Source organism: Orycteropus afer, unplaced genomic scaffold (assembly GCF_000298275.1).
Source record: "Orycteropus afer afer isolate SDZICR_OR568_19922 unplaced genomic scaffold, OryAfe1.0 scaffold00540, whole genome shotgun sequence".
NCBI classification, from domain to species: domain Eukaryota; kingdom Metazoa; phylum Chordata; class Mammalia; order Tubulidentata; family Orycteropodidae; genus Orycteropus; species Orycteropus afer.
Window position 1 is genome coordinate 302,374 of NW_006922127.1, and position 21,568 is coordinate 323,941.

Here is a 21,568-nt window from a genome sequence, read left to right on the forward strand (position 1 = left end):
CTGACTGTTGTACACAGGGTCGCCACGATTCAGGGCTGACTGTTGTACACAGGGTCGCCACGATTCAGGGCTGACTGTTGTACACAGGGTTGCCATGATTCAGACCTGACTGTTGTACACAGGGTTGCTATGATTCAGAGCTGACTTCACAGTACCTAACAACATAACCCCACCTCAAGTCCAGGTATGTCTGCTACCAAGTGAACTTGCTAAGTATACAGTAACATTTTCTGAAAACCATTCATTCATTCAAGAAACAGTTATTGATTGCCAAGCACCAGGCTGGGTTATGGAGGCATAAAGACAAGTTAGATACAAATCAGGCAAATAGGATTCAATACCTGCTCTCAAGGGGGAAAGGCATACATGAATGGAAGATTCACAGGCAGAGAGTAGTAGAAATATACATAGATAACACAGACACGTATATTGTTGTTGTTGTTATGTGCCATCGAGTCGGCCCCGACTCATATATAAAGGGATGATTATAAAGCAACACAGTAAGAGAGAAGGAGGAATAGTCTTCAGTAATACAGGAGCATAGAGGAGATCCCTTCTTTGCAGGAGTTGAGAAAGCCCTTCTGGAGAAGAGGACACACGATCTAGGTCTTAAGGGATGGGGACGCATGAGATGAAGGGAAGGTACTCCAGGCAAAGGGGACACAGGAACAAAAGCACCGGAGGTTGGCAGTGCAACATGTGCAGGATCCCTGAGAGCTGGGCATTGCAGGACACAAAGCATAAGGCAGGGGTGGAGAGCATGAAGTGGTGGGGGCTGGCAGGGGCCACTTGCTAAGGGGCTTCTCTCACTCGTGCTTGGACTTCGTGCTGTGACAGAGAGCCAATGGGAGACTGGGAGGAGGGAAGAGAGATGTTCAAAGCTGTGTCAATAATTGCTGTGTGCAAAAGTGATGCAAAGAAGAGAAAAGAGAGGTGGAGGACCAGTCAGGAAGTTACTGCACAAGTTCAGGTGCTAGGTGATGAGCACTTGAGCCAAGAAATGACAACAGGAAGCAGAGGAAGGGATGGAATCGAGCAATTTTTAGCAGTTATAACCTGCTCAACCTGGCGACTGATTAAATGAGGAGGGTCAAGGAGAGGCCATCACCTTCAAGTTTGGATGATTAAATATGTGATGTTAGTACAAGAGAAGGTCTTACTTGAAGGAGAAAAAACGATGCACTGTGATAGTTTTGGACCTGTTGAGTGTAAGGTCTTTCTAAGCCCTTTGTTCATATCTTAACATTCTGTGGAACAAATTCAAATGGAGGTTGCATTTTGGAGGACAAGGAACCAAGGGCCATTCCACATGGCCATTTATTTGCTTTCCATAACTCAAAAAAAAAAAAAAAACCCAAACTCACTGCCATCGAGTTGTAGCTGACTCATAGTGACCCCTCCTTGGGTTTCCAAGGTGTTATCACTACGGAAGGAGATTGCCCAACCTTCCTTTGGAGGAGTGGCTGGTGGGTTTGAACCGCCAGTCTTCATAGATGGATGGAATATTGCAAATAAACAGACTGCTTATTTTTATTATAAGTAGAATTATTAATTAAAATTCTACTTAAGTCCAATTTACCTTTACTTAACCATAGAATTATGTGGAAGGCAACAGACAATACTCTTACTAGAATTCCTATCCAACTGAAGTCCGTGAGTAGCTTTCGGAAAGTTTCAGTCTAGACGTTTTCAAGAATATTTATTGTTGAGAGAAAGCTCATAAGCATTAGTTTAGATTTTCTTTGACCCTTAAGACAAATGTGGTTTTGAAGATTCTTATTTTTATCATACAACTAAGATTGCTGTAGACGAATTAGAAAGATTATAAATTCATTATGATTATATCTTCATTATGGTGAATGCTCAAAGCTCTACTGGACCTCAAGTCCAGAAACCAAGCCCTCCCTGTCCAGTTGTCAAGCTGAACTGCAACATTTGCTAAGTGGCTCTGACCATTCTTCCCCTGAATTCTTTATTTAAAGTGGTATATTCCAGTTGAGCAGATTCTGGAAGGGTCTTTCTATAAGGAGAAGAATATGGTCTACATAAGAATTGGCCCAATTCTGGTCCAATAGAGCCTGATGTAACCACTGAGACTATGGCCCCTAGCTGCCCTTCAGGTCTGGGAGTTAAACATTTACCTCAAGTAGACACACGCCCTGGAGAGAACAATCATGGGAGAAGGAAGGGCTGCTTACGCACAGGGAGATAGCTCAGGGTGCAGAAGAGTATGAAGGGATGGACACTGGGAGGAGGTAACTATGGGGAGGAAGTGGGAGGGGAGCTGCTGCATTGTAAATTTTGGTCAATGACATGAGACAGTATATGTGAACTGCTGTATGAAAAGTGAATTTACTCCGTAAATCTTCACCCAAATCCAAAAAAAATTAAAAAAAAAAAAAAAGAAAGAATTGGCCCAATTATCCTTCATTGTAAGTTGATACAAGAATGAACCAGAGCCCAAGAATTTTCAACTGTTTCAGAAAATGATTCTAGAAATACTGGAAGGAGACGATAGGAATGCTGGGGGAGGGAGGAAGTGGTACAGGGAATTACTTGGTATGGCTCTTCTAGCCATGATCTTTGTGACTCCACCCGATAACTGGGTGGGACCATGCAAATGTGAGCCCTCTCCCACCCCATGACCCACCAAGGGGACTGGACAGCTTGCTAACTATGTAAATGAGATGCATGGCACCCTTGTGAGGGTTGTTGTTGTTGTTGTTATGTGCCATTGAGTCAGACCCAACTCATAGCGACCTCTCCTTGGGTTTCCAAGGCAGTATCACCATGGGAGTAGGTTGCCCCATCTTCCTTCCGAGGAGTGGCTGGTGGGTTTGAACTGCCAGCCTTCTGGTCAGCAATCAAGTGCCTTAGGCACTACGCTACCAGAGCCATGCAAATAAGATGCATGGCACCCTAATGTTGGGATTGGTCAGTTTTCCCATCTCATTAGGCTTAAAATGAGCCATCCCAGAGGCAGAAAATGAGGCTCTTACTGCCATCAAGAGAAAAGAAGCAGGAGTGGAGGGCATCCTTGGATCTGAGGTTCCTGTGCGGAGAAATGGCGGCAGCAGCAGAACCTAAAGACGAGCAAGAGACAGAGCAGCAAGCTTGCCAGCCCACAGAGTGAGAACGCTGAGTGCCTCTGGGCAGAAGGCTTGCTGGTGGAGTGGGGTACACCTGTTGGCAGAGCTCAAAGAGCTTTGTAACACACTTGCCTGAGCAGGGCAGAGGTCAGGCTGAGAGGTCAAGGGCCACAGAGAGGCATGCCTGTGGGCATGGCTGAGTGCAGACTGTCCTGATCAAAGAACTGTATCCTGAGCGTGTTCCTGAGCCCAAATTGTAACTTGTTGTTTCCCTAAGAAACCCCATGATCATGAGTATTGTCTGTGAGTTCTGTGTGGCCACTGCAATGAATCACCAAACCCAGCAGAGAAGTAGAGATTGTCATGGGAGGGATGGTTGGTGTCAGAATTGGCAAATGAGTAAGAAGGTGGTGGCATGTTTGCCTCCACCTCATAGCAATCGGCCTTGAGCTGATGCTGCTGATGGAGATTCTCTCTCCCCCCTCATGACGTCAGAGGTGGTCAGAGGACGCCCCCATGCCCTGTGTGCAGATGGGATGAGAAAGAGTAAACTCAAGGAAAACCCAATCTCTTACCAGGCTCTTGCTGTATTTTGTGATTATTTTTAAACCAGGTGATCTGAGGCTCCGGCACCCCTTTGGCGTGACAGTCTAAAGTGGTGGAGTTGCTGATGACCACCGTCTGGTCACTGAGGTTTCGCAGCAGATACGGTGCTTCCTGATCTAATGGATGAAGAAATGGGACGGTGGTTACTCAACAGTCTTAGTCTTCTAGTCTACGTGCAAAGCAACATTTTATATAAGTACAGGAACAGCAAAAGCCAACTGTAAGTTTTCATCTGTTATTTGTTCCCCAAGTTCCCCCTTCATGGTTAATACAGTGTTTCCTTTTCGATAACTTGTGACAAGAAACTGAAATCTGTTAGGACAGAATCGAGAACTGATTTCTCTATTTTCCAATTTGAACCTCATTTCCATTCTTTTTCTGGGGAATACACTTTTCTAAAACCCAGGGATTCTGCATAGAACATGGTTTTGTATATAGGCTTGTAGAGGATTTTCCCATCAATACCTGATATTGTAATGGCAGGCTAACACAATTTCGTGTCATGTGTTTGTGTGGGTGTGTTTGTGTTACTCAACCGTCAGTCACCTAAATTGTCAAGCATCAGGTGATGCAGATTTTCTAGGACTTTACTGAGTTTTACTGAGTATTTCCTTCCTCCTGTCCCTCCCCACATGCAAGTCCAGGGAATTAAGTCAGAGACAAGGCACAGATTCATCATTTTTGCACTATATAATAGTACAAATATTATATTTTATATTATTTTCTCTTAAAACATACACATATGATACAATACAATTTCTTTTAATAAAATGCCAACCAATATAGTACAACACAATGAATTTAATACATTAGGAAGCAATACATTACAACACTGAAATCCCACACAGGAGCAGTAGTGACCCCAAAGCCCACAATGAGTACAGTGTCTCTACTGAACCAAGTAGTTAAAGTCAGTCCGGCTGATGTATAGACATTCTGGTTAGGTGGATACTGGATGGGTAGCCCAAGCTTCCAAGGTCAAAGAATAAAAACAACCCCTAGTGTCATTCCCGCCCTTCCAAACCATCCCTCTCTGCACCCTCGGCCTTGTCACAAATCCTAGAAGAGAAGTCAATAGTGTTTTGGTGGCCCTTACTCATCCTACATGTGACTGGTTTCAATGATCTGGGCTTTCTCTGATGAGCCTCATGTCCCCATCTTAGTGTGCTACCGCCATGAAAGCCTGTGTCTTTGACTCCCTGTGGGAGTCTGCTGAGCCCAAAACCTCTCTCCTTCCTTCCTGTAGGGATCAGGGTTAGCACTCACTAAAGCAGTGTCAAATTTTTCAGTTAAACAGATATGACCATACAGCTTAGATAACATGTTGGAAGTGGTCTATCTAACATGGCAGGGTTACCATCTACTAGAAGAAACAAGCTTCTCATTCCATTTAGATTTCCACAGCCCATGATCAGTCTTTTCTCATTGCACACAGGATGACGTCCAGAGCAAAGACGAGTGCTAAAGGGATGCTCTGGTTTTATAAAACCTTCTTCCCACCCAATGTGGAAGAAATGGTAGCACCATTCCTTTAGCCTGCGCCCAGACAATTCCTGCTCTATCTCGCCCCCAAGAGGCAGGACCATGAAAGTACTCCCGTGTTGGCCCTCTGTGCAGTCTGTCAAATGACTTTTTACCTATACATGCCTCATCACGATATGGATATTTCTGCATCACAGAGGCCCCACACAGATGGGGGAAACACGGCAAGATGGTCAAGAACAGCAACCTGGTCCTACTTGGTGTCTATTACAACACGCCAACTTGGCTCTATGTCCTTTAAGACTTTGGTCCAGTTCACTGAGTTAGACTTCTAACAGCTTTGGCTAGCACAATCACTATTTCCCGTGCCCTAAGGATGATGCAACGAGCTGTCATCAGCCATCAGCCTTGTTGTAAAGAGGAGGTCTGATTATAGGACTCATAGCATCCGGGCTCTTTTCATAGCTACCAACAATCATATTGTCAACACAGACAGCATCTGGATTTCCCTGACCAGCATACAATGCCAACACGGCCAAGGACCTTGTATTTAACATAGTATCAGGAAGGACTCCCAAAGGCCCTGTCTGCCCATCACAAACGTCACACAGGAGCAGCAGCAAAAAGTCTGCAGATGAAACCCGGGACAATCAGTTAAACAGAACACAAGGCTCACAGGGACATGTGTGAGGCATCCAGTGTCACATACATATATTGTTTTTCTTTGTACCCATTTCTCCTCTGTTGGAGAGTCTCGTTTTTGGCTGGTTTCTCAGTGATCAGCTTGATACAGGAATCCACCGAAAGGAATCCCATTTTGTCAATTCCCACCTTACACATTACAGTCATTTATTTTGACATTTGAAATCAGCAAAGCACAGTGAAAGCAGACTTTAAAACCTCAGTGCTTGATGGAAGGAGCTAGCTGATTTCCAAACTTTAACCATGTGCGGCCGATCCCTTCCCATTGACAAAAATCCAAATTCACGGGATATTCCTGCTGGTTATTATTAGCCAAAGAGAGCTCCCACCGGGTTCCTTCTTTCCTTTGCAGTGACTTCCAAGTCTCATAAATCCAGTTTCTATTCTCCATTTGGAATGGGGACTAAGTAAGGAACCAGCCTCACCCCCGTACTCCATCTCAACTGTTCTTCCTAATTAGGGCTCCTCCCCATTTCTGTTTTTCCCTGTTAACCTTACCCCACTCCACACCCAAAACAACAACAAGTGGGAAAAAATAAATAAATAGGACTTGCCCAATTGTTTCTTTCTTTTCCATTTTTTTAAAACTCTCTGGAAAGGATTCATTACTCACTGAACAATGAATTACTCCATGAAATTCTTAAAATCACCTCTTGGAAATATTGAAAGTCATCTCCTGTAAACTCTAACATCCTCCGCTTCCCCATGAAAACTGCTTGCTGCAATTTTCAGAGGAAGGAAACAGTAGGTTCTGCATGTCCGACCGGCCATTTGTCCACGAGCAGCCCCTAAATCATTCCATTTGCTTTTTTTAGCTTGAGTTGAGAGCCGAGGCCCCCAAGTTCTGTGGCACTAAGGCACTGTTTCCTGAAGGGACACACACAGGCTGGCTTCGAACCCAACAAAGACGCCAGGCCACAGAGCTATAGGTAAAATTTCAAGATACAATTGATTATTCTTTCCTGTGGGTTGACAACTTCCAGGTTACTAATTGTTTTCAGAGTATTTGGGGCCCCATAAAACTGGCATTGGGGGAAATGCTATTGTTCACTTTTTCACACTCGACAAAAGCAATTCCCACGTGAAAGACAAGTTTAGCCGTGGGACAGGGTCTGTACCACACACAGGAGGAAACAGTCTGGTGAATTCCCAAGCCTGAAAAGCTGTCCTATTTGTCACCTCCCAGTGAACTGCCCGGCCGCTCTGTTCGCAGCCCTGGCTATTTTGGTCATCAGAGTTGGTTTTCCTATAGGCAAGTCACACACAGTGATTGATCGTAAGCCCCAATGACTCAACGATGAAATGACGTGGGGGAAGACGTCACCTTCCCCTCAAGGGTCAGCGTCCCACAAAAATCTCTTCCACGGAGTGTCTTTTGAAATCACTTTGGCTTCTGCTTCTGTATTGTTGCCATTCCTTAATCCCCATGAAAAGAACACTATCAGCCTTTGAGAGTGGAGAAAGTGAACTTTTTTTGTCTTTTTAATGGACCCACTGTAAACTGACATTGGGAAGACTGCATTTGACCTCTGCTCATTTGATTTCCTGGATGAATTGATCATGGCACATTTTTGAATGTCATCCTTTGAACACGACAAAGTCCTTTACAAGAATAACAAGGGGACAGAAATATTTAAAAACGAAGGCATGGCCCACTTTTCCTCAGATGCCATCGGCACCCACAGTCCAGGAGGCCGTGCGGAGGCAGCCCTGTGCCGGACCCCTCTGCTGGAAATTCAGGATGGCAGGAGATGAGGGAGGTGGCGTGGGTCGCGTTGGACTCTTCTACTTCGGGTTGTGAGAGAGCTTTACTTTCTGAGTTAAACCAACATCTCGCCCCCTGGAGCCCCACTGAGAAGTTCCCGTTGAAGACCAACGTGCTTAATGTGAAAAAAAAAAAAAAACCAGAACAAAACCAAACACAAAAGCATTTTCAAATAAATAAGCATTATAACTTTCTATCCAGGTGCTATTTACAAATCAAAGACAGATGAGACAGCACAAAATAAAGGCAGGCAGAGGTCCCCACGGATGTCACCGGCCTCCTGCTGAGCTAACAGAGGCAGTTAGTCAATGTCCTTCTTTGCAGAAACCAGCATCTGGTTCGCTTATTCAGTTTGTGCAACTTTGGGAGGTGAAAATAAAGAGGTTGGCCTCAGAGTGGAAGAAAGGCTCGGTCCCCAGTTGCCGTCTAGCAGGCGGAAGACAGCAAGAGCAGACCCAGAAATGAAGCAGAGGGATCTTCCAAATTCAAAGTCACACCAGGTCGGCACAGAGCGGGGACCCCTCGGCCCGGGCGGGGAGCCCACAGGCTGAGAGGGGGCCTTGGCTCTCATGAGCACGTCTATCTCCGAATTCGTTTTGGGAGGAGCGTGTCCTCGAAGCCTGAAAGTTACCATCACTGGCAATAAATCAAGATGATATGAGACAACTGCTACTTTTTCGAATGAGTCCTTTAATGTTTTACATGACTTTGTGTGGTACAATCATTCCTTGCGCTTTTAAATTTGGAGATCCGAGAGAAAACAACCTTTTGGTGGCATTGCTCACCTCGAATGACAACTTCTTTCTTCTGAAGGATTTCTTCCCCTGTGTGTACGTTCCGGGCTCGGCAGGCATAGGTGCCTGAGTCTTCCAGGGAAACGTTCTTGATGAGCAAATTGAGAGTCATGGAGTACTCCTTGGCGACCGCCATTTTCTGCTTGCTGATACTATGGTGCATTGTCTGGTTGTTCGAAGTCCGCAGCAGGACCCAAGTGAGGTCTCGGTAGAGGAACTTGTTAACCGTGCAAGACAGTTTCAGGTCCTCGCCTTCTGTGGGCATCTTCTCCAAGTGAACGTGAAATCCGTTTGGCACATCTGTGAAACAAGATGAAAGAACGTCAGTTCACAGAAAAATCGGGGGCTTCCTCAGGAGACCGCTCTTCGAGAGTCTCGAGAGCAGTTCCGACACTTAAGCTTTTTCGTCAGGAGACGGAAGGGTGTTTATCTGTGTACTTGGGGGGAAACTGACCAAACACAGCAGGTAGGAACCAACAAGGTCGGTTCCATCAGAAGTGAGGCAGGAAATGCAAACAAGGCTACACACAAGGATAGTACTTTTTCCTCATCTGCCCACACTTGTTCTTCAAAGTGGAATGTTTTTCTTTCCAGCGTGGGGTGATTAAGTATGTCTTGCATCTCCTTATCACATACATCACTTCTAGCAAATGGGCATCTGAAGTGGGCAGAAGAGTGAAGAGCCGTTTGTACTAAAAGCAAGGATACTATTCTGGTCAAGCTTAAACCAGAACAGGTTGTTGAGTGGGAGCAAGTTGAGAATAGGAAGTCCCACATGCCAGGAGATTTCATGAAGCTGATCAACCTCACTTAAAAAAAAAAAAAAAAGAAACCACATCACTGCCACTGAGTCTGACCCACAGTGCCCCTAGATTCTGCCTCACAGCGCCCCTAGAGGACAGAGTGGAACTGCACCAGAGGGTTTCCAAGGCTGTCAATCTTCACAGAAGCAAAGCCCAAACCACACCCACTGCCGTGGAGTCCATTCTGACTCACAGCGCCCCTAGAGGACAGAGTGGAACTGCACCAGAGGGTTTCCAAGGCTGTCAATCTTCACAGAAGCAAAGCCCAAACCACACCCACTGCCGTGGCCTCAATTCCGACTCATGGCACCCCTAGGGAAAGAGTAGAATTGCCCCATAGGGTTTCCAAAGCTGTCATCTTTATGGAAGCAGACTGCCTCATCTTTCTCCTGTGGAGTGGCTGGTAGGTTCAAACCACCGATCTTTTGGTTAGCAGCCCAATGCTTTAACCACAATGCCACTAGAACTCCTTAGTGGTAAACCCCACTTCAGTCCTAAACTTTTCCAGTGAAAAACAACTGATTTCCCAAATTTCCTGCCATTTGATTGATGGCCAGCCCCTCCCACTGTTGTTTCAGAAGACAGCCACCGGTCGATACAGTGAGCTCAGACAGAAAACAGCAAAGGTTTCTTCTGAAACGAATCTTCAGGAGTTGCCAGATTCCACAGTGGGGTGGGGCGTGGGGATGCATGGAAAGTCACTTAAAAAAATTAATTTACTCTCAAAAACACTTTAAACCTTCTCTAAAAGGGACTGTGTCATTAACGACCATTTTCTCCAATATCAAGCCCCAGCCAGCCTTCACCCCCACCTCTGACGGAACGCCAATTGTTCCTCTCCTGGAGTCCCCCCTGGACCAGCATGGAACTTTGGGGCCAAGAGGTCTCTGTCTGCCATCTTGGGCCGTTTCACCAGAAGATTGTAAACACTTATTGGTTACCGGCCCTGAACTGACCTGCTCTCAGAACCCGCCCATCACTAGTTACTGGTGGTGCGTCTGTATTTGAGCAAAGACTTTGGGCCAACATTTTACAAAGAACTTTGAAGATGAAAAGCATTATGTTATGTTATTATTATTATGATTATCCTTTGCACACAAAGCTCTAAAGAAACCTTTAAACCTGAAGGGGACAATAGTCCAAAATTAGCTGTCGTATCAACTCCTTTCCTAAATCTCCCTGTGCTTGTTTTTCTGATTCTGCAGGGCTTTGGCTTTATTATAAAGTGTCACGTCTGAAGGAATGCCAAGTGTTCACTAGGAGCCTGGGGGCCGTGGGTCACAGCAGCTTATGAAGCTGTCAGTGGTTGGGGAGAGAGAGGCGACCAGTGTAGGTTTCCTGCTTTCAAGACGAAAAGCTACGAATGTTCTAGAAGATGCGTGAGCCTCTGACAGTCGCCTTTAACATGGCAATGTTGCTGCTGGGGCCGGAGAGTCAATTCCGACTCCTAGTGACCCCATGTGACAAAGCAAAACTGCCCCCATAGGGTTTCCTCGGCTGCAATTTTGACGGGAGCAGTTTTTCTCCCAGGGAGCTGCCAAGTAGGCGCGAACTGCCAAACTCTCAGCCAATCATCGTGCCACCAGGGCTCCTTAACATAATAGTGAAGTAGCAGCAGCAGCAGCGCCTCTAATTCAACATCTCTGTCCCGTTGGGACATCTCCAGGCACGAGGCGTGAGGTCACCATCAGCTTTTACACAGACTCCAGAGCAGACATCTCGTGCCCTGGCTGCCACTGATCACTTCTTAAAAGACCACAGCTTCTCCATTTACGAGGTCTCCTGCTTGTTCGACCCCAAGTGGACCCAACTGACACCACTGAGCTCATGTGCAGAGTTTCTATTTACTTCAGTGATTTGAAACTTCCTGTGGAAATAGCTCACAGGTTTCCTGATGGCAGATTTTGTTTATCTTTGCCAAGCACCACCAGGAATCTCAAAATAAAATGCATTTAGTGACACTGGGAAGCCAGGGCGATAAGGCAATGCTGTTCCTGTCTCACCCTCAGTAATTGCTAACACACCCATGGGCACGCCGAGTGCCAGCCAAGCAGCCAAACACCCACTCTGGAAAAGAGGACCAGGCCCATTTATTCTCAGGGGGAAGGGGAGGAACGGGGGGAAACTGACACGACACTGTCACTGAAGCAAATCTGGCTTCTGTTAACAGACAGCCTCTTTCAAATGATTCTCTTGTTTCTCAAGACAGCCCCTTTGGTATCCCCTTTTGCTCCATGGAAGAGGATCAATAAAATGTCCTAAGTGATTTAATGAATCCAGAAGGATTTCCCCTTAATTCGTGTTGGCTCTTTTTAAGCCTGAGTATAAAAGCAGACCCACTTCTAACCAAAGTGAAAATAAGATGTCTTCCCCACTTCAGGACCTTTAGGAGATTGAACAGGGTCATGGTGATTGTCACGGTCACTGTCATTGTCCTCATCACTGACGGGCACAGCTCCCACCCCTGGCATCTGAAGAGGTCCCGTGGAAAAGGAATCCACGCTCAAAAGGGACATTCAGCCCACAGTCAGGCAAAAAGTGACCTCCTTACAGAAGTGTGTATGGGGAGGATGGATATTTTGGGCAACACTGGGTCACACCTGTGGATTCAGTTCATGAAAGAACCAAGTGCAGAAATAGAAAAGGATGAATGAGGTCTTATTGGTCACATAGAAATGAGAACACCATTTCCCTGAGCAGTTTGTTCACACTGGAGTAAGGAAATAGTGTTCTTTAAAAAGAAAATGAGTAGCTACTAGAAAGTTCGTTTCTTCCAAGTAGATGTTATGTACCAGTGAATGCCAAAGCTCAGTGGGACCAGGGGAAGTTCCCAGTGGCCAAAGTTTAGCAGGACCAGAGGAGGATCCCATTGGCCAGAGGTTAGTGGGACCAGGAGAGGATCCTGTGGTTATGTTTGTGTGTCAGCTTGGCTGGGCCTGGTTGAGTGGCTGGGCAGCTGGACGTAGTTAGTATTCCCCATGATGAGACTGGTAATCAACTCCATGGTGGAATCTACTATGAGCAGCTGAGTAGCCTTTGACTATGTGGTCTGCTTCCTGTATGTAAGGAGAAGTTTTGAGAATGGTCTCTAGCCTGTGGCACACTTGGACCCTGCATGTAGCCGTGTCATTGCTCAGCAGCCTGCTACACTCTGCCGACCCTGGGACTTACAATGACAATGGACTTAAGTTAATGGCCTGCAGTGTGGTTTGGTAACATCGGGACTGTGCCTTTTGACTTGTCACCTTGGGTTTGTCAGTCTCAGCAGCCAGCAGCTGTCTGAGTGAAGAAACGCCTCTAGCTCCAGTGGGCCAGGAGCAGGAGGCAGAGCTGGACCCCAAGGTTGAGGGGCTTTCACCCAGCCCCTAGAGCCTGCCACTTGGAACGTGGACTTAAAGCCTCCAGATTGTAAGAATAAACTCCTGTTTGGTAAGGCCACTGCATTTGTGGTCTATTTCTGTCAGAGCAGCACTAGAGAACCAGAACAGATCCCAATGGCTAAAGCTTAGTGGGATGAGTGGAGGATCCCATTGGCCAAAGCTCAGTGGGGCCTGAGGAGGACCCCAATGATCAGAGCTTAGTGGGAGCAGGGGAGGACCCCAAGGGCCACAGTGAACTGTTTTTCATCACTTTGGAAGGCAGCTCTAAGTGCTGACTGTGTTTTAAAGATGGGTAACATGATTGAAATGAGGCTCTCTCAAGACCCAATCAAGATCTTTTGATGTAGGGCAGTTAAATTTTAGACAGGCACGTTCAAAAGCGTTCCCCTTCCTGAATTAAGTGCAAACACTGGAGCGATATCCATTCGTTGTTCAGAAAAGAAACAGGTACAGGGCAACATTGCTCAGAGGGTTTAATCTCGGGAGAATACATCTTGAGACAAAAAGATCAGAGCTAGTTTAGAAACACGAATGCAATCAAAATTTCCACCACCAGCAATCTAAGCTAGAACTTCTCAGAACTGGTGAATAATCTTCAATTCAGAGAAAGTCTAGTCCAGGTAACAGGGGGCTTCATGGGCTGAGCTTGAGCTTGGTTTTAAGAGTAAAGTTCCTGAGTTTCTAGAGGCTAAGCCTTGGGAGCTTCTCCAGGTAGTTATGTAGGGATGTTCAAGTTGAATGCTAGTGAGTCCTGTCCATGGGCAAGGCTGAGGATCCGGAACAGGTTTCAAGCACTCCACGGCTATACACCGGATACCGTGATGGTGGGGTGGGAGGAGATTCCGGCCAAACTCAGGAGGTGTTCGGATTTATCAGCTAGGGTCTATGTCATGTGTGCTGTGCAAAAATAGGGTGTAACAATCAAAACTTCCATGGGGAGGACGAGATGCTGGTGCCGTGGTTAACTCTGGGCATCAGTGGCCCTTTCTTGGGGACTCTCTGGACAATTAGGCAAAGAGCATGATGCTCCCCACTCTTAGCACATCTTCGTCCAGCACATCCCTCAGACCCAGACAAGAGGAGTTCCTATCCTGGGCCTCCAGGTGACTCTGTTCTGGCTGCAAGTGTGAAGAATCGATGGGGAACCCAGAGCCTATGCCTCCCCACTTCCCAATAGTGGTCAGGGTACCTGGGATCCCAGAATTCCCTGTTCTTGTGATCCCAAGTCTGCCTTTAGGCCTGCCAGGCCTGTCCTCCTGAAATGACCCTACGTGTGTGCACACTTCCAGACTCCAGGAGTGGCCACGGGAAGACTGTGTGTGAAGGGTGTGGACGCTGTGGGTGGGTGGGCTGAGAAGACCGCCCACTGGAAGGCATGGCCACGCGCAATGTGGGTGAGTGAGGCGTGGGAGAGAAGACAGGTGAGCCGGGGGCCAGCCCTTCCATGCTGCCAGGCCCTCTGCTGTGACACCCTGAGGTGCCCAGAATTCTCAATCTGTACCTAGCTCTTCAGGTCATCAAGGAGGTACAATTGTCCGCAGGAAGTTGGAACCTATTCAGCACCCTGTTAGCTTAATTTAGGAGCTCTGGTGGCACACTGCCTAAGGCATTTGTCTGCTAACCAGAAGGCTGGCAGTTCAAACCCACCAGCCACTCCCTGGAAAGAAGACTGGGCAATCTACTTCCATAAAGATTTACCACCTTGGAAACCTAAAGGGAGTCGCCCATTGAGTTGGAATTGACTTGATGGCAACTGAGTTTGGTTTTGGTTTAGCTTAATTTAGAACTTGTGAGTGGTTAGATATATGGCTTGTGGGTCTCCCTTGGTAATCTTGCCTTGGGTTTGAAAACGTCAGGGCAAGCCTGACTTTTCTCTCCATCCATTCAAGCTCTGTTCCCCCACCCCCACCCCCCGCCTGCTGAAGGACCACCTCAGGTCTTGCTTCCTCCTCAGAGACTCAGCAAGCACTGATACAGTGCCCGCGGCCACAAGGGGCAACTGAGCATGTAAAGTATGGCTAATGTGACTGAAGAGCTGAATTCAGTTGGTTTGACTGGCTTTGAATTGACAGAAAGAGTGAAGCAGTGTATGTATACTTTTAGAAATGTGAATTATGTGTTGAAATTGTGATATCCATGACATTACTTCTGCACACGTATTTTGATTCTGGAGTGGACGTGATGACTTCTTCATTTCTTCGTTACTAGAACCATCGTCCTGGGAAGATGGGGCTACGTGACCATCCCTCCAAGTGTCCGGCACAGAGTTGAATTCTACCACGTAATAGTTAGCACCCATTAAACTTTCACCACCTTGTTGGACAGCCCTTCAGAGCAGAACAGAAGTGGCTCGATTTTTATGTTCTCTGACCCAGACACATATAGTGGCTGTGGATCTGGATACTAACTCATTTCTTGTTCAACACAATGGCAACATGAACCCCTGTACTCACTTAAGGAGCAGTGGTGGCATAGTGGGTAAGGCATTTGGCTGCTAACCAGAAGGTCAGCAGTTCAAATCCACAAGCTGCTCCGTGGAAGGAAGATGGGACAATCTATTCCCCTAAAGATTTACAGCCTCAGAAACCCAATGGGGGTCGCTGTGAGTCAGAATCAACTCAATGGCAGTGAGTTTGGTGCTTTTTTTGTTTGGTACTTACTTAAACTAGGCTGAGCCATCTGAGGTTGATCAGAAAGCCAATCTACTTGAACTCTCTACTGAATCCTCTTTACATAAAGGAATTTTTTTTAACTCCTTGGAGTGGAGGCAAGGATGATTTCCTCTGTTTCTGATATGAAAGGACAGGGGACTGAGGTGGTCTAGAGCCACTCTGCTGAGTCTCTTCACCTCTCAAATTCCTGTTTCCTCCTCTGTCCCATGCAGCTGAGGGAATGTGATGGTTATGCTTGTATGTCAACTTGATTAGGACTGGTTGAGTGGCTGAGCAGCTGGATGTAGTAGTATTCCCCATGATGAAACTGGCAATCGACTCCATGGTGGGATCTACCACAAGCAGCTGAGTAGCTGCCTTTGGGATGTGGTCTCCTTCCTGTATATAAGGAGAAGCCTTGGGAATGGTCTCTAGCTTACAGCACACTTGGACCCTGCATGGAGCTGTGTCGTTGCTCAGCAGCCTGCCATGCTCTGCCAACCTTGGGACTTACAATGGACTTAAGTTAATGGCCTGCCGTGTGGTTTGGTAACATCAAGACTGTGCCTTTTTACTTGTCAACCTTGGGGCTTCTCAGCCTCAGCAGCCAGCAGCTGTCTGAGTGAAGAAACGCCTCTAGCTCCAGTGGCCAGAAGCAGGAGGGAGAGCTGGACCCTAAGGTTGAGGGGCTTTCACCCAGCCGCTAGAGCCTGGCACTGTGAACTTGGACTTAAAGCCTCTAAACTGTAAGAATAAACTCCTGTTTGTTAAGGCCATCCCATTTGTGGTATGTTCCTGTTAGAGCGGCACCAGGGAACCAGGACAGGGAGCGATCATGTGTCTCACCTCTCCCATCCCCTCCTGCGCTAACATTTTCTGAGGACTTCCTCAGGGTGTCTCCCATGGCCCAGCTTCTCTGGGGCTGGGCTACCTTGCCGAGGGCCTCCTCTCAGGTGATCCAACAGCCTGCACGTCTCCTGAGCCCAGACCTCCCTGTTTCTTTCCAGAGAATTCGAGGCAACGGCTAAAGGGCTGAAGCCTGCCCCACACAGTGCAAAGTTTCCAGAGAGCTTAGTTGGCAGACTGCCCAGGTTTCTTCAGAAATTAGGGGAGTAGGGAGCCAGGCAATTGTTTTCATACTTTGAGCTACTTACTTCCTTCCTGTGCTCATGGAAGGACCTAGGGAGTGTCACTTGTGTACCTTGGAGGTTTTCTGATTTGCAGACACCATCCTATTGAAGGCGAAAAATTTTTAAATGCTACCAGAAAACAGCACACTGACGGATACTAACAAGGCTCAATTTGGGATTTTTCCTAGAAGAGCCTCCAGGCCCCAAGGTTAAAATTACTTAAGTCGTGAAGCAATTCTTCTTGGAATTTAAAAAATAAAAATAGAAAATCATGTTATCATATGCACTATAGGTTGTTTCCTGGACTGTTAGCAAGCCAACTCCTGAGGGTCAGACCCTGTGCTCCGTGCCAAAGGGAGTTCAGTAAAGAACATGCAATGATCCCAAAGCCCCAGTCGACCCCAGGAGGGAGACCCACACAAAGAACTCGAAGAGAATTCAGGGAAGTCACTCTTGAAGAGATCCGATGATGACCCAGAGTTCTAATTCCTGAGGGTGAGGATGAAGGTCCTCAAAGTCTGGCGATTCTACAGAGTGGCTTTTTTTTTTTTTTTTTTTTTTTTTTAAAAATAAAAACCACTTAAGCATAAGTGCACTAAAAGCAAACAAGACTTAAGAGACTGAGGTCACCAAGCTGTTTTTAGGGTGCAGGATGCGTGGCTTACCTGTGACATAGAAGCTCATGTTCCTTCCGACCGTCCCTACTTTATTGAAAGCCATGCAAGTGTAGATTCCAGAAACTCTAGAGTCAGCCACGGCCAAGGTGCTAGCAGTCTGCAAAAGAAAAGGGGACGTCAGCCGGCAATAGGACACGGGACTGTTAGACACCCTTGAGGTCCTTCAGAGGGGTGAAGTGACTCAGTTATTCCATTCATTCAGCAAAGAGCGCACGCAGCAGTGGTGACCAGAAGGCTCTCCCCTTGCTGAGCCCCAGCAAGAGTGGAAAAATAACAGGAAGGCAGGTCCTCAGGAGACCAGGGGCTATGACATCCGACTCATACGAAGGTTTCAGGCTTATTTATCTCATGCTGCCGGCCTAACAATCACAGACACGAAGTTGAGATGCGAGGTTGCACGTCCTACACTGTCTGAGGTGCTCAGCCCCACGTCAGTGAGAGGAGCAGGTGGACGCTGGAGCTGTCCCTCTGGGTTAGGGCCCAAGGTGATGGCGGCCATTTGGTAATGGGAGCCTGCTTAGCAAGGACACAGAGCAAGGGTGGCTGGGCTCAGAGACTGTGGTCTGCAGCCCCAAATGGTGGTGAAGGAGACCGGAGGTGGACGAGTTCATGAGACAGTCATGGGTGTTTGTGAATTACGTATTTCTCAGGTCTGGCAATTTCTAATTCAGAGAATGAAGGAAGAACAAGGAAGTCATTAATTCACCCCACAGTACTGTTTTGCTAGCTCTTTGTACTACTATAGGAGGAGCACTGGTAGCATAGTGCCAAAGGTACTTGACTGCTCACCAGAAGGCTGGTGGTTCAAACCCACCAGCCACTCCTCAGAAGGAAGGTTGGGCAATCTACCACCTCAGAAACCCAAGGAGGGGTCGCTATGAGTTGGGGCCGACTTGACGGCACATAACACCAACAACAAGTAATGCTGTTAGACCAAATAACCTCTAAAGAAACATTAGTGGTCTGGCGCCTGTGAGTTCAAGGGCATTTTCCAAAAGCACAATTTCTCATACATGTAATGGACATGGATACAGTTGAACAGCATGTTGTTTATTGTCTTCTTTTAATGAGAAATATTAACACTATGAAACAAATTACTGAGAGTTCTTAAAACCTGGCCCAAAAAAGTAATGAATGCTTGTATACAAACAAAATGCAAAAAGCTAGGAAGTTTTTCATACTTAAAATTGCAAAAAAAAAAAAAAAAGATTTACCCATTTACTTCTAAATCCTCACAGACTGTCGCCTAGAACGCAAATCACTAGTCATAGGCTTTGAAATGGTAAAGGCTGAATGGACACTTTTGGACCAATGGAGTGTCCTCACGGAAGCCTAATGGAGGAGTGAAAGACCAAAGTCATGTGCAGACTAGAAAGGGACTACGGTTCCCATGAGGTGATGAACATCAGCTCAACGAGAGGGCTGGTCCCGGGAAAGGGCGTAACGTTTTTGGGCTTGGTAAATAATGTATTGAGGCGTCCTGGTGGCACAGTGGTTAAGGGCTTGGCTGCTAACTGCAAAGTCAGTGGCTCGAGCTCACCCCACGGCTCTGTGGGGAAAGACCTGGTAATCAGCTCCCAGAGAGATGACGGCACAGGAAACCCCGGGGGCACTTCCGCTGTCACGGAGTCACTGTGCCTCAGCACTGACTCGATGGCACCCAACCGCCACCAGCACAAATGCTGCACTGGGCTCTGCACTGGCATCCCCTCACCCACCCAGGTAGGGGGTTTCCGTCTATCTACAGATCAGAAAGACTACAAAACATGCCCTCGGTTTTGTTTTTGCTCCTTAGCTATCAAGTTCACTACTTCAGTGAACATTTACATTAGGCAGATACACTCCTTGGAGAGAACAATCATGGGAGAAAGAAGGGCTGTGTATGCACAGGGAGACAGCTCGGGGGGCAGGAGTGCATGGAGGGATGGACACAGGGAAGAGATGACTATGGGGAGGAAGTGGGAGGGGAGCTGTTGCATTGTGGGAAATTGCAGTCAATGTCAAGAGACAAAGTGTATGTGAACTGCTGTATGGAAAGTGAATTTGCTCTGTAAACTTTCACCCAAAACACAATAAAAATTTCTAAAAAAGTGCATTGGTTCAACTTTACTGACATTTTCACTATGATGTAGTAAGTATCAAGGAGCTCTGGTAGCACAATGCCTAAGGCATCTGACTGCTAACCAGAAGGCTGGCAGTTCAAACCCACCAGCCACTCCTCAGAAGGAAGGTAGGGCAATCTACTTCTGTAGTGATACTGCCTCAGATAGCCAAGGAGGGGACACTATGAGTTGGATCCGACTTGACGGCAGTGAGTTTGGTTTTTCGTTTCATATGTTCTTGTCTCACCCACCTTGGTCATGTCGTCAGAAGGGACCATTGCCTGAGAAAGGATATCATGCTTGGTAAAGTGGAGACTCAATGAAAAAGGGGAAGGCCCTCAACAAGACAGACTGACACAGTGGCTGCAATGATGGGCTCAGGTATAACAAGGATTGTGAGGCTGGCACAGGACCGGGCCTCATAGGCCTCACAGGGTTGCTGTGAGTCGCAGCTGACTCAACAGCTCCTAACAACAACAACAACAACATGTTCTTTGTGTATTACTGGAATCACTGGTCATGAAAATGTCCACGTGGTATGGCATTTCCATTCCCTTTGGCAGACACTGATTGAGAGTCTATCAAGGTACTGCCCAGATGCTACAGGGGAGACAGAGATGAACACGACATAACCTCTGCTCTTAACAACCGAGAAGGATGACCTTCTCCTAATGTAAAGTGACAGAGAAGAATTCCCATACTTGAAGATCAAATATACATACTAACCTCTCTTTGTAAATAAACACTCACTCAGTAGGCAACAACCATGGGGAAGAATATGAAAGAGAACTCAGCTGTTTCTCCATTCTGATTCTCAACCTTCCTAAGAGGTGGAGAATAAAATAACTCTGGATAATCATTTCCTTTGCATTATTGTACCCTCACCTAAGAGTCATGAAAGACAATGGAAGCAGAGAGAAGTAAAGCGTATAGGTGGCAACCTGAAAGGAACTGTGGACCAGATGGCAACTGGAAAGAAAGATCATCAAATAAGGCTGATTTCCTGGAAGAGTAGATCCAATATGTGTCTGGTCGCCTCTACAAACAATTGCCTCCTTTGCCATGGTACGAGAAGAACTGGATGGTCCCCAATACTGAATGAATACTTTGATCAGAGATTGTTTAGAAGAATCCTGGTCAAAAGGAGGGAAAATGTAGAACAGAACTTTAAATTCTCAATGGAATAAGATTTTCTACAGCCCCTAAAACTACTGCCCTGAGGTCATCTTTAAACCTTAAACCAAAACAATCTCCCCTTTAGTCTCCCTTGAACCAAAAAACAGCTTATCTTAATTAGCACAGTCTGTCTGCTCTGAACACTGCAAGAATGTGCTCTGTGGGATCACACTGATAATGGTGACTCCAAAGGCTGGAAGGGAAGCTTAGGCGGCAGTGAGTTTCAGATGATGGTGGTGGAAAAGGATGGTGAGAATGGCAGCAGACTGCAACAATGTAACCGGCGTCACCAAAATGTACACACAGAAGTCCTTGAAATGGTCTATCTTTGGCTGTGTAGACTTTCACCCATATCATTTTTTTTTTTTTAAGTCGAATTGCTTTATTTTGTCTGACGAGCTCAGGGTCAGAGGCTTCAAAGTGCTTTGCCACAGGTTCAGAACCAGCAGGGCTGTCCGCTGCCTCCCTCACCAAGAACCTCTGACCTTAAGCTCTGCTTGTCTTAGGAAGTTCATTCTCAGTGTTTATTCTAACAGGACTGCTCAACAGAGAAATGGACAACCATTCCAATTTGGCCTGAGAATGTTTGAAGTTACAGGCAGAAGCCACCTGCCTCCGTAAGTTGTGTTTGGGTTTTTACTGAAGGTACTTTGAATTCTGTTGGCTTTGAGCTATGTACTCTTTTGAAGAACTATCTATGTGAGGTCCAACTGACAACAGCAAGTGTAAGCACAAGTACAGGGGCAGTGAGCCTAAGTCAATGGTGGTGGCCAATATACACAGAGATAATAAGGATGGTGACACAACATGGAGAAGACTGTAATCAATGTTACTGAACTGTACGTGGAAAAACTCTTCCACAGGTGTACGTTCTGCTGTGTGTATTTTCCCAAAATAAGTATTTCACTGAACTCAAATCAACTGAAAGTAAGGAGTTAAGCAAGACCAAGGGTTCCTGGCAGGGTAAGGCCAATTCAGATTACACATTTGCCATGCTTAAGATCCGTGCAGGTAAGCCAGGCATGACTGTCACCATTTTTACAAGACTAACAAACTGACTCACTAACTCACTGCTATTGAGCTGATGCTGACTCATAGCAACCCCCTTTGGGTTTCCAAGGCTGTCAATCTTGAAGCAAAGCCCAAACCACACCCACTGCTGTGGAGTTGATTCTGACCCACAGCGCCCCTAGAGAACAGAGTGGAACTGC

The 21,568-nt window shown here is 46.6% G+C and overlaps 1 protein-coding gene across 1 annotated transcript in view; it reads right to left on the reverse strand.

The window, feature by feature from the left end:
- Positions 1-21,568, reverse strand: part of FLT1 (fms related receptor tyrosine kinase 1) — a 201,508-nt gene that overhangs the window by 99,590 nt on the left and 80,350 nt on the right. The window contains exons 11-13 of the mRNA XM_007955784.1: positions 17,068-17,176; positions 8,430-8,738; positions 3,665-3,811 (exon numbers count right to left, since the gene is read on the reverse strand). Of these exons, the coding sequence (XP_007953975.1) occupies positions 3,665-3,811; positions 8,430-8,738; positions 17,068-17,176 (565 nt within the window). The remainder of the gene's footprint in view (positions 1-3,664; positions 3,812-8,429; positions 8,739-17,067; positions 17,177-21,568) is intronic.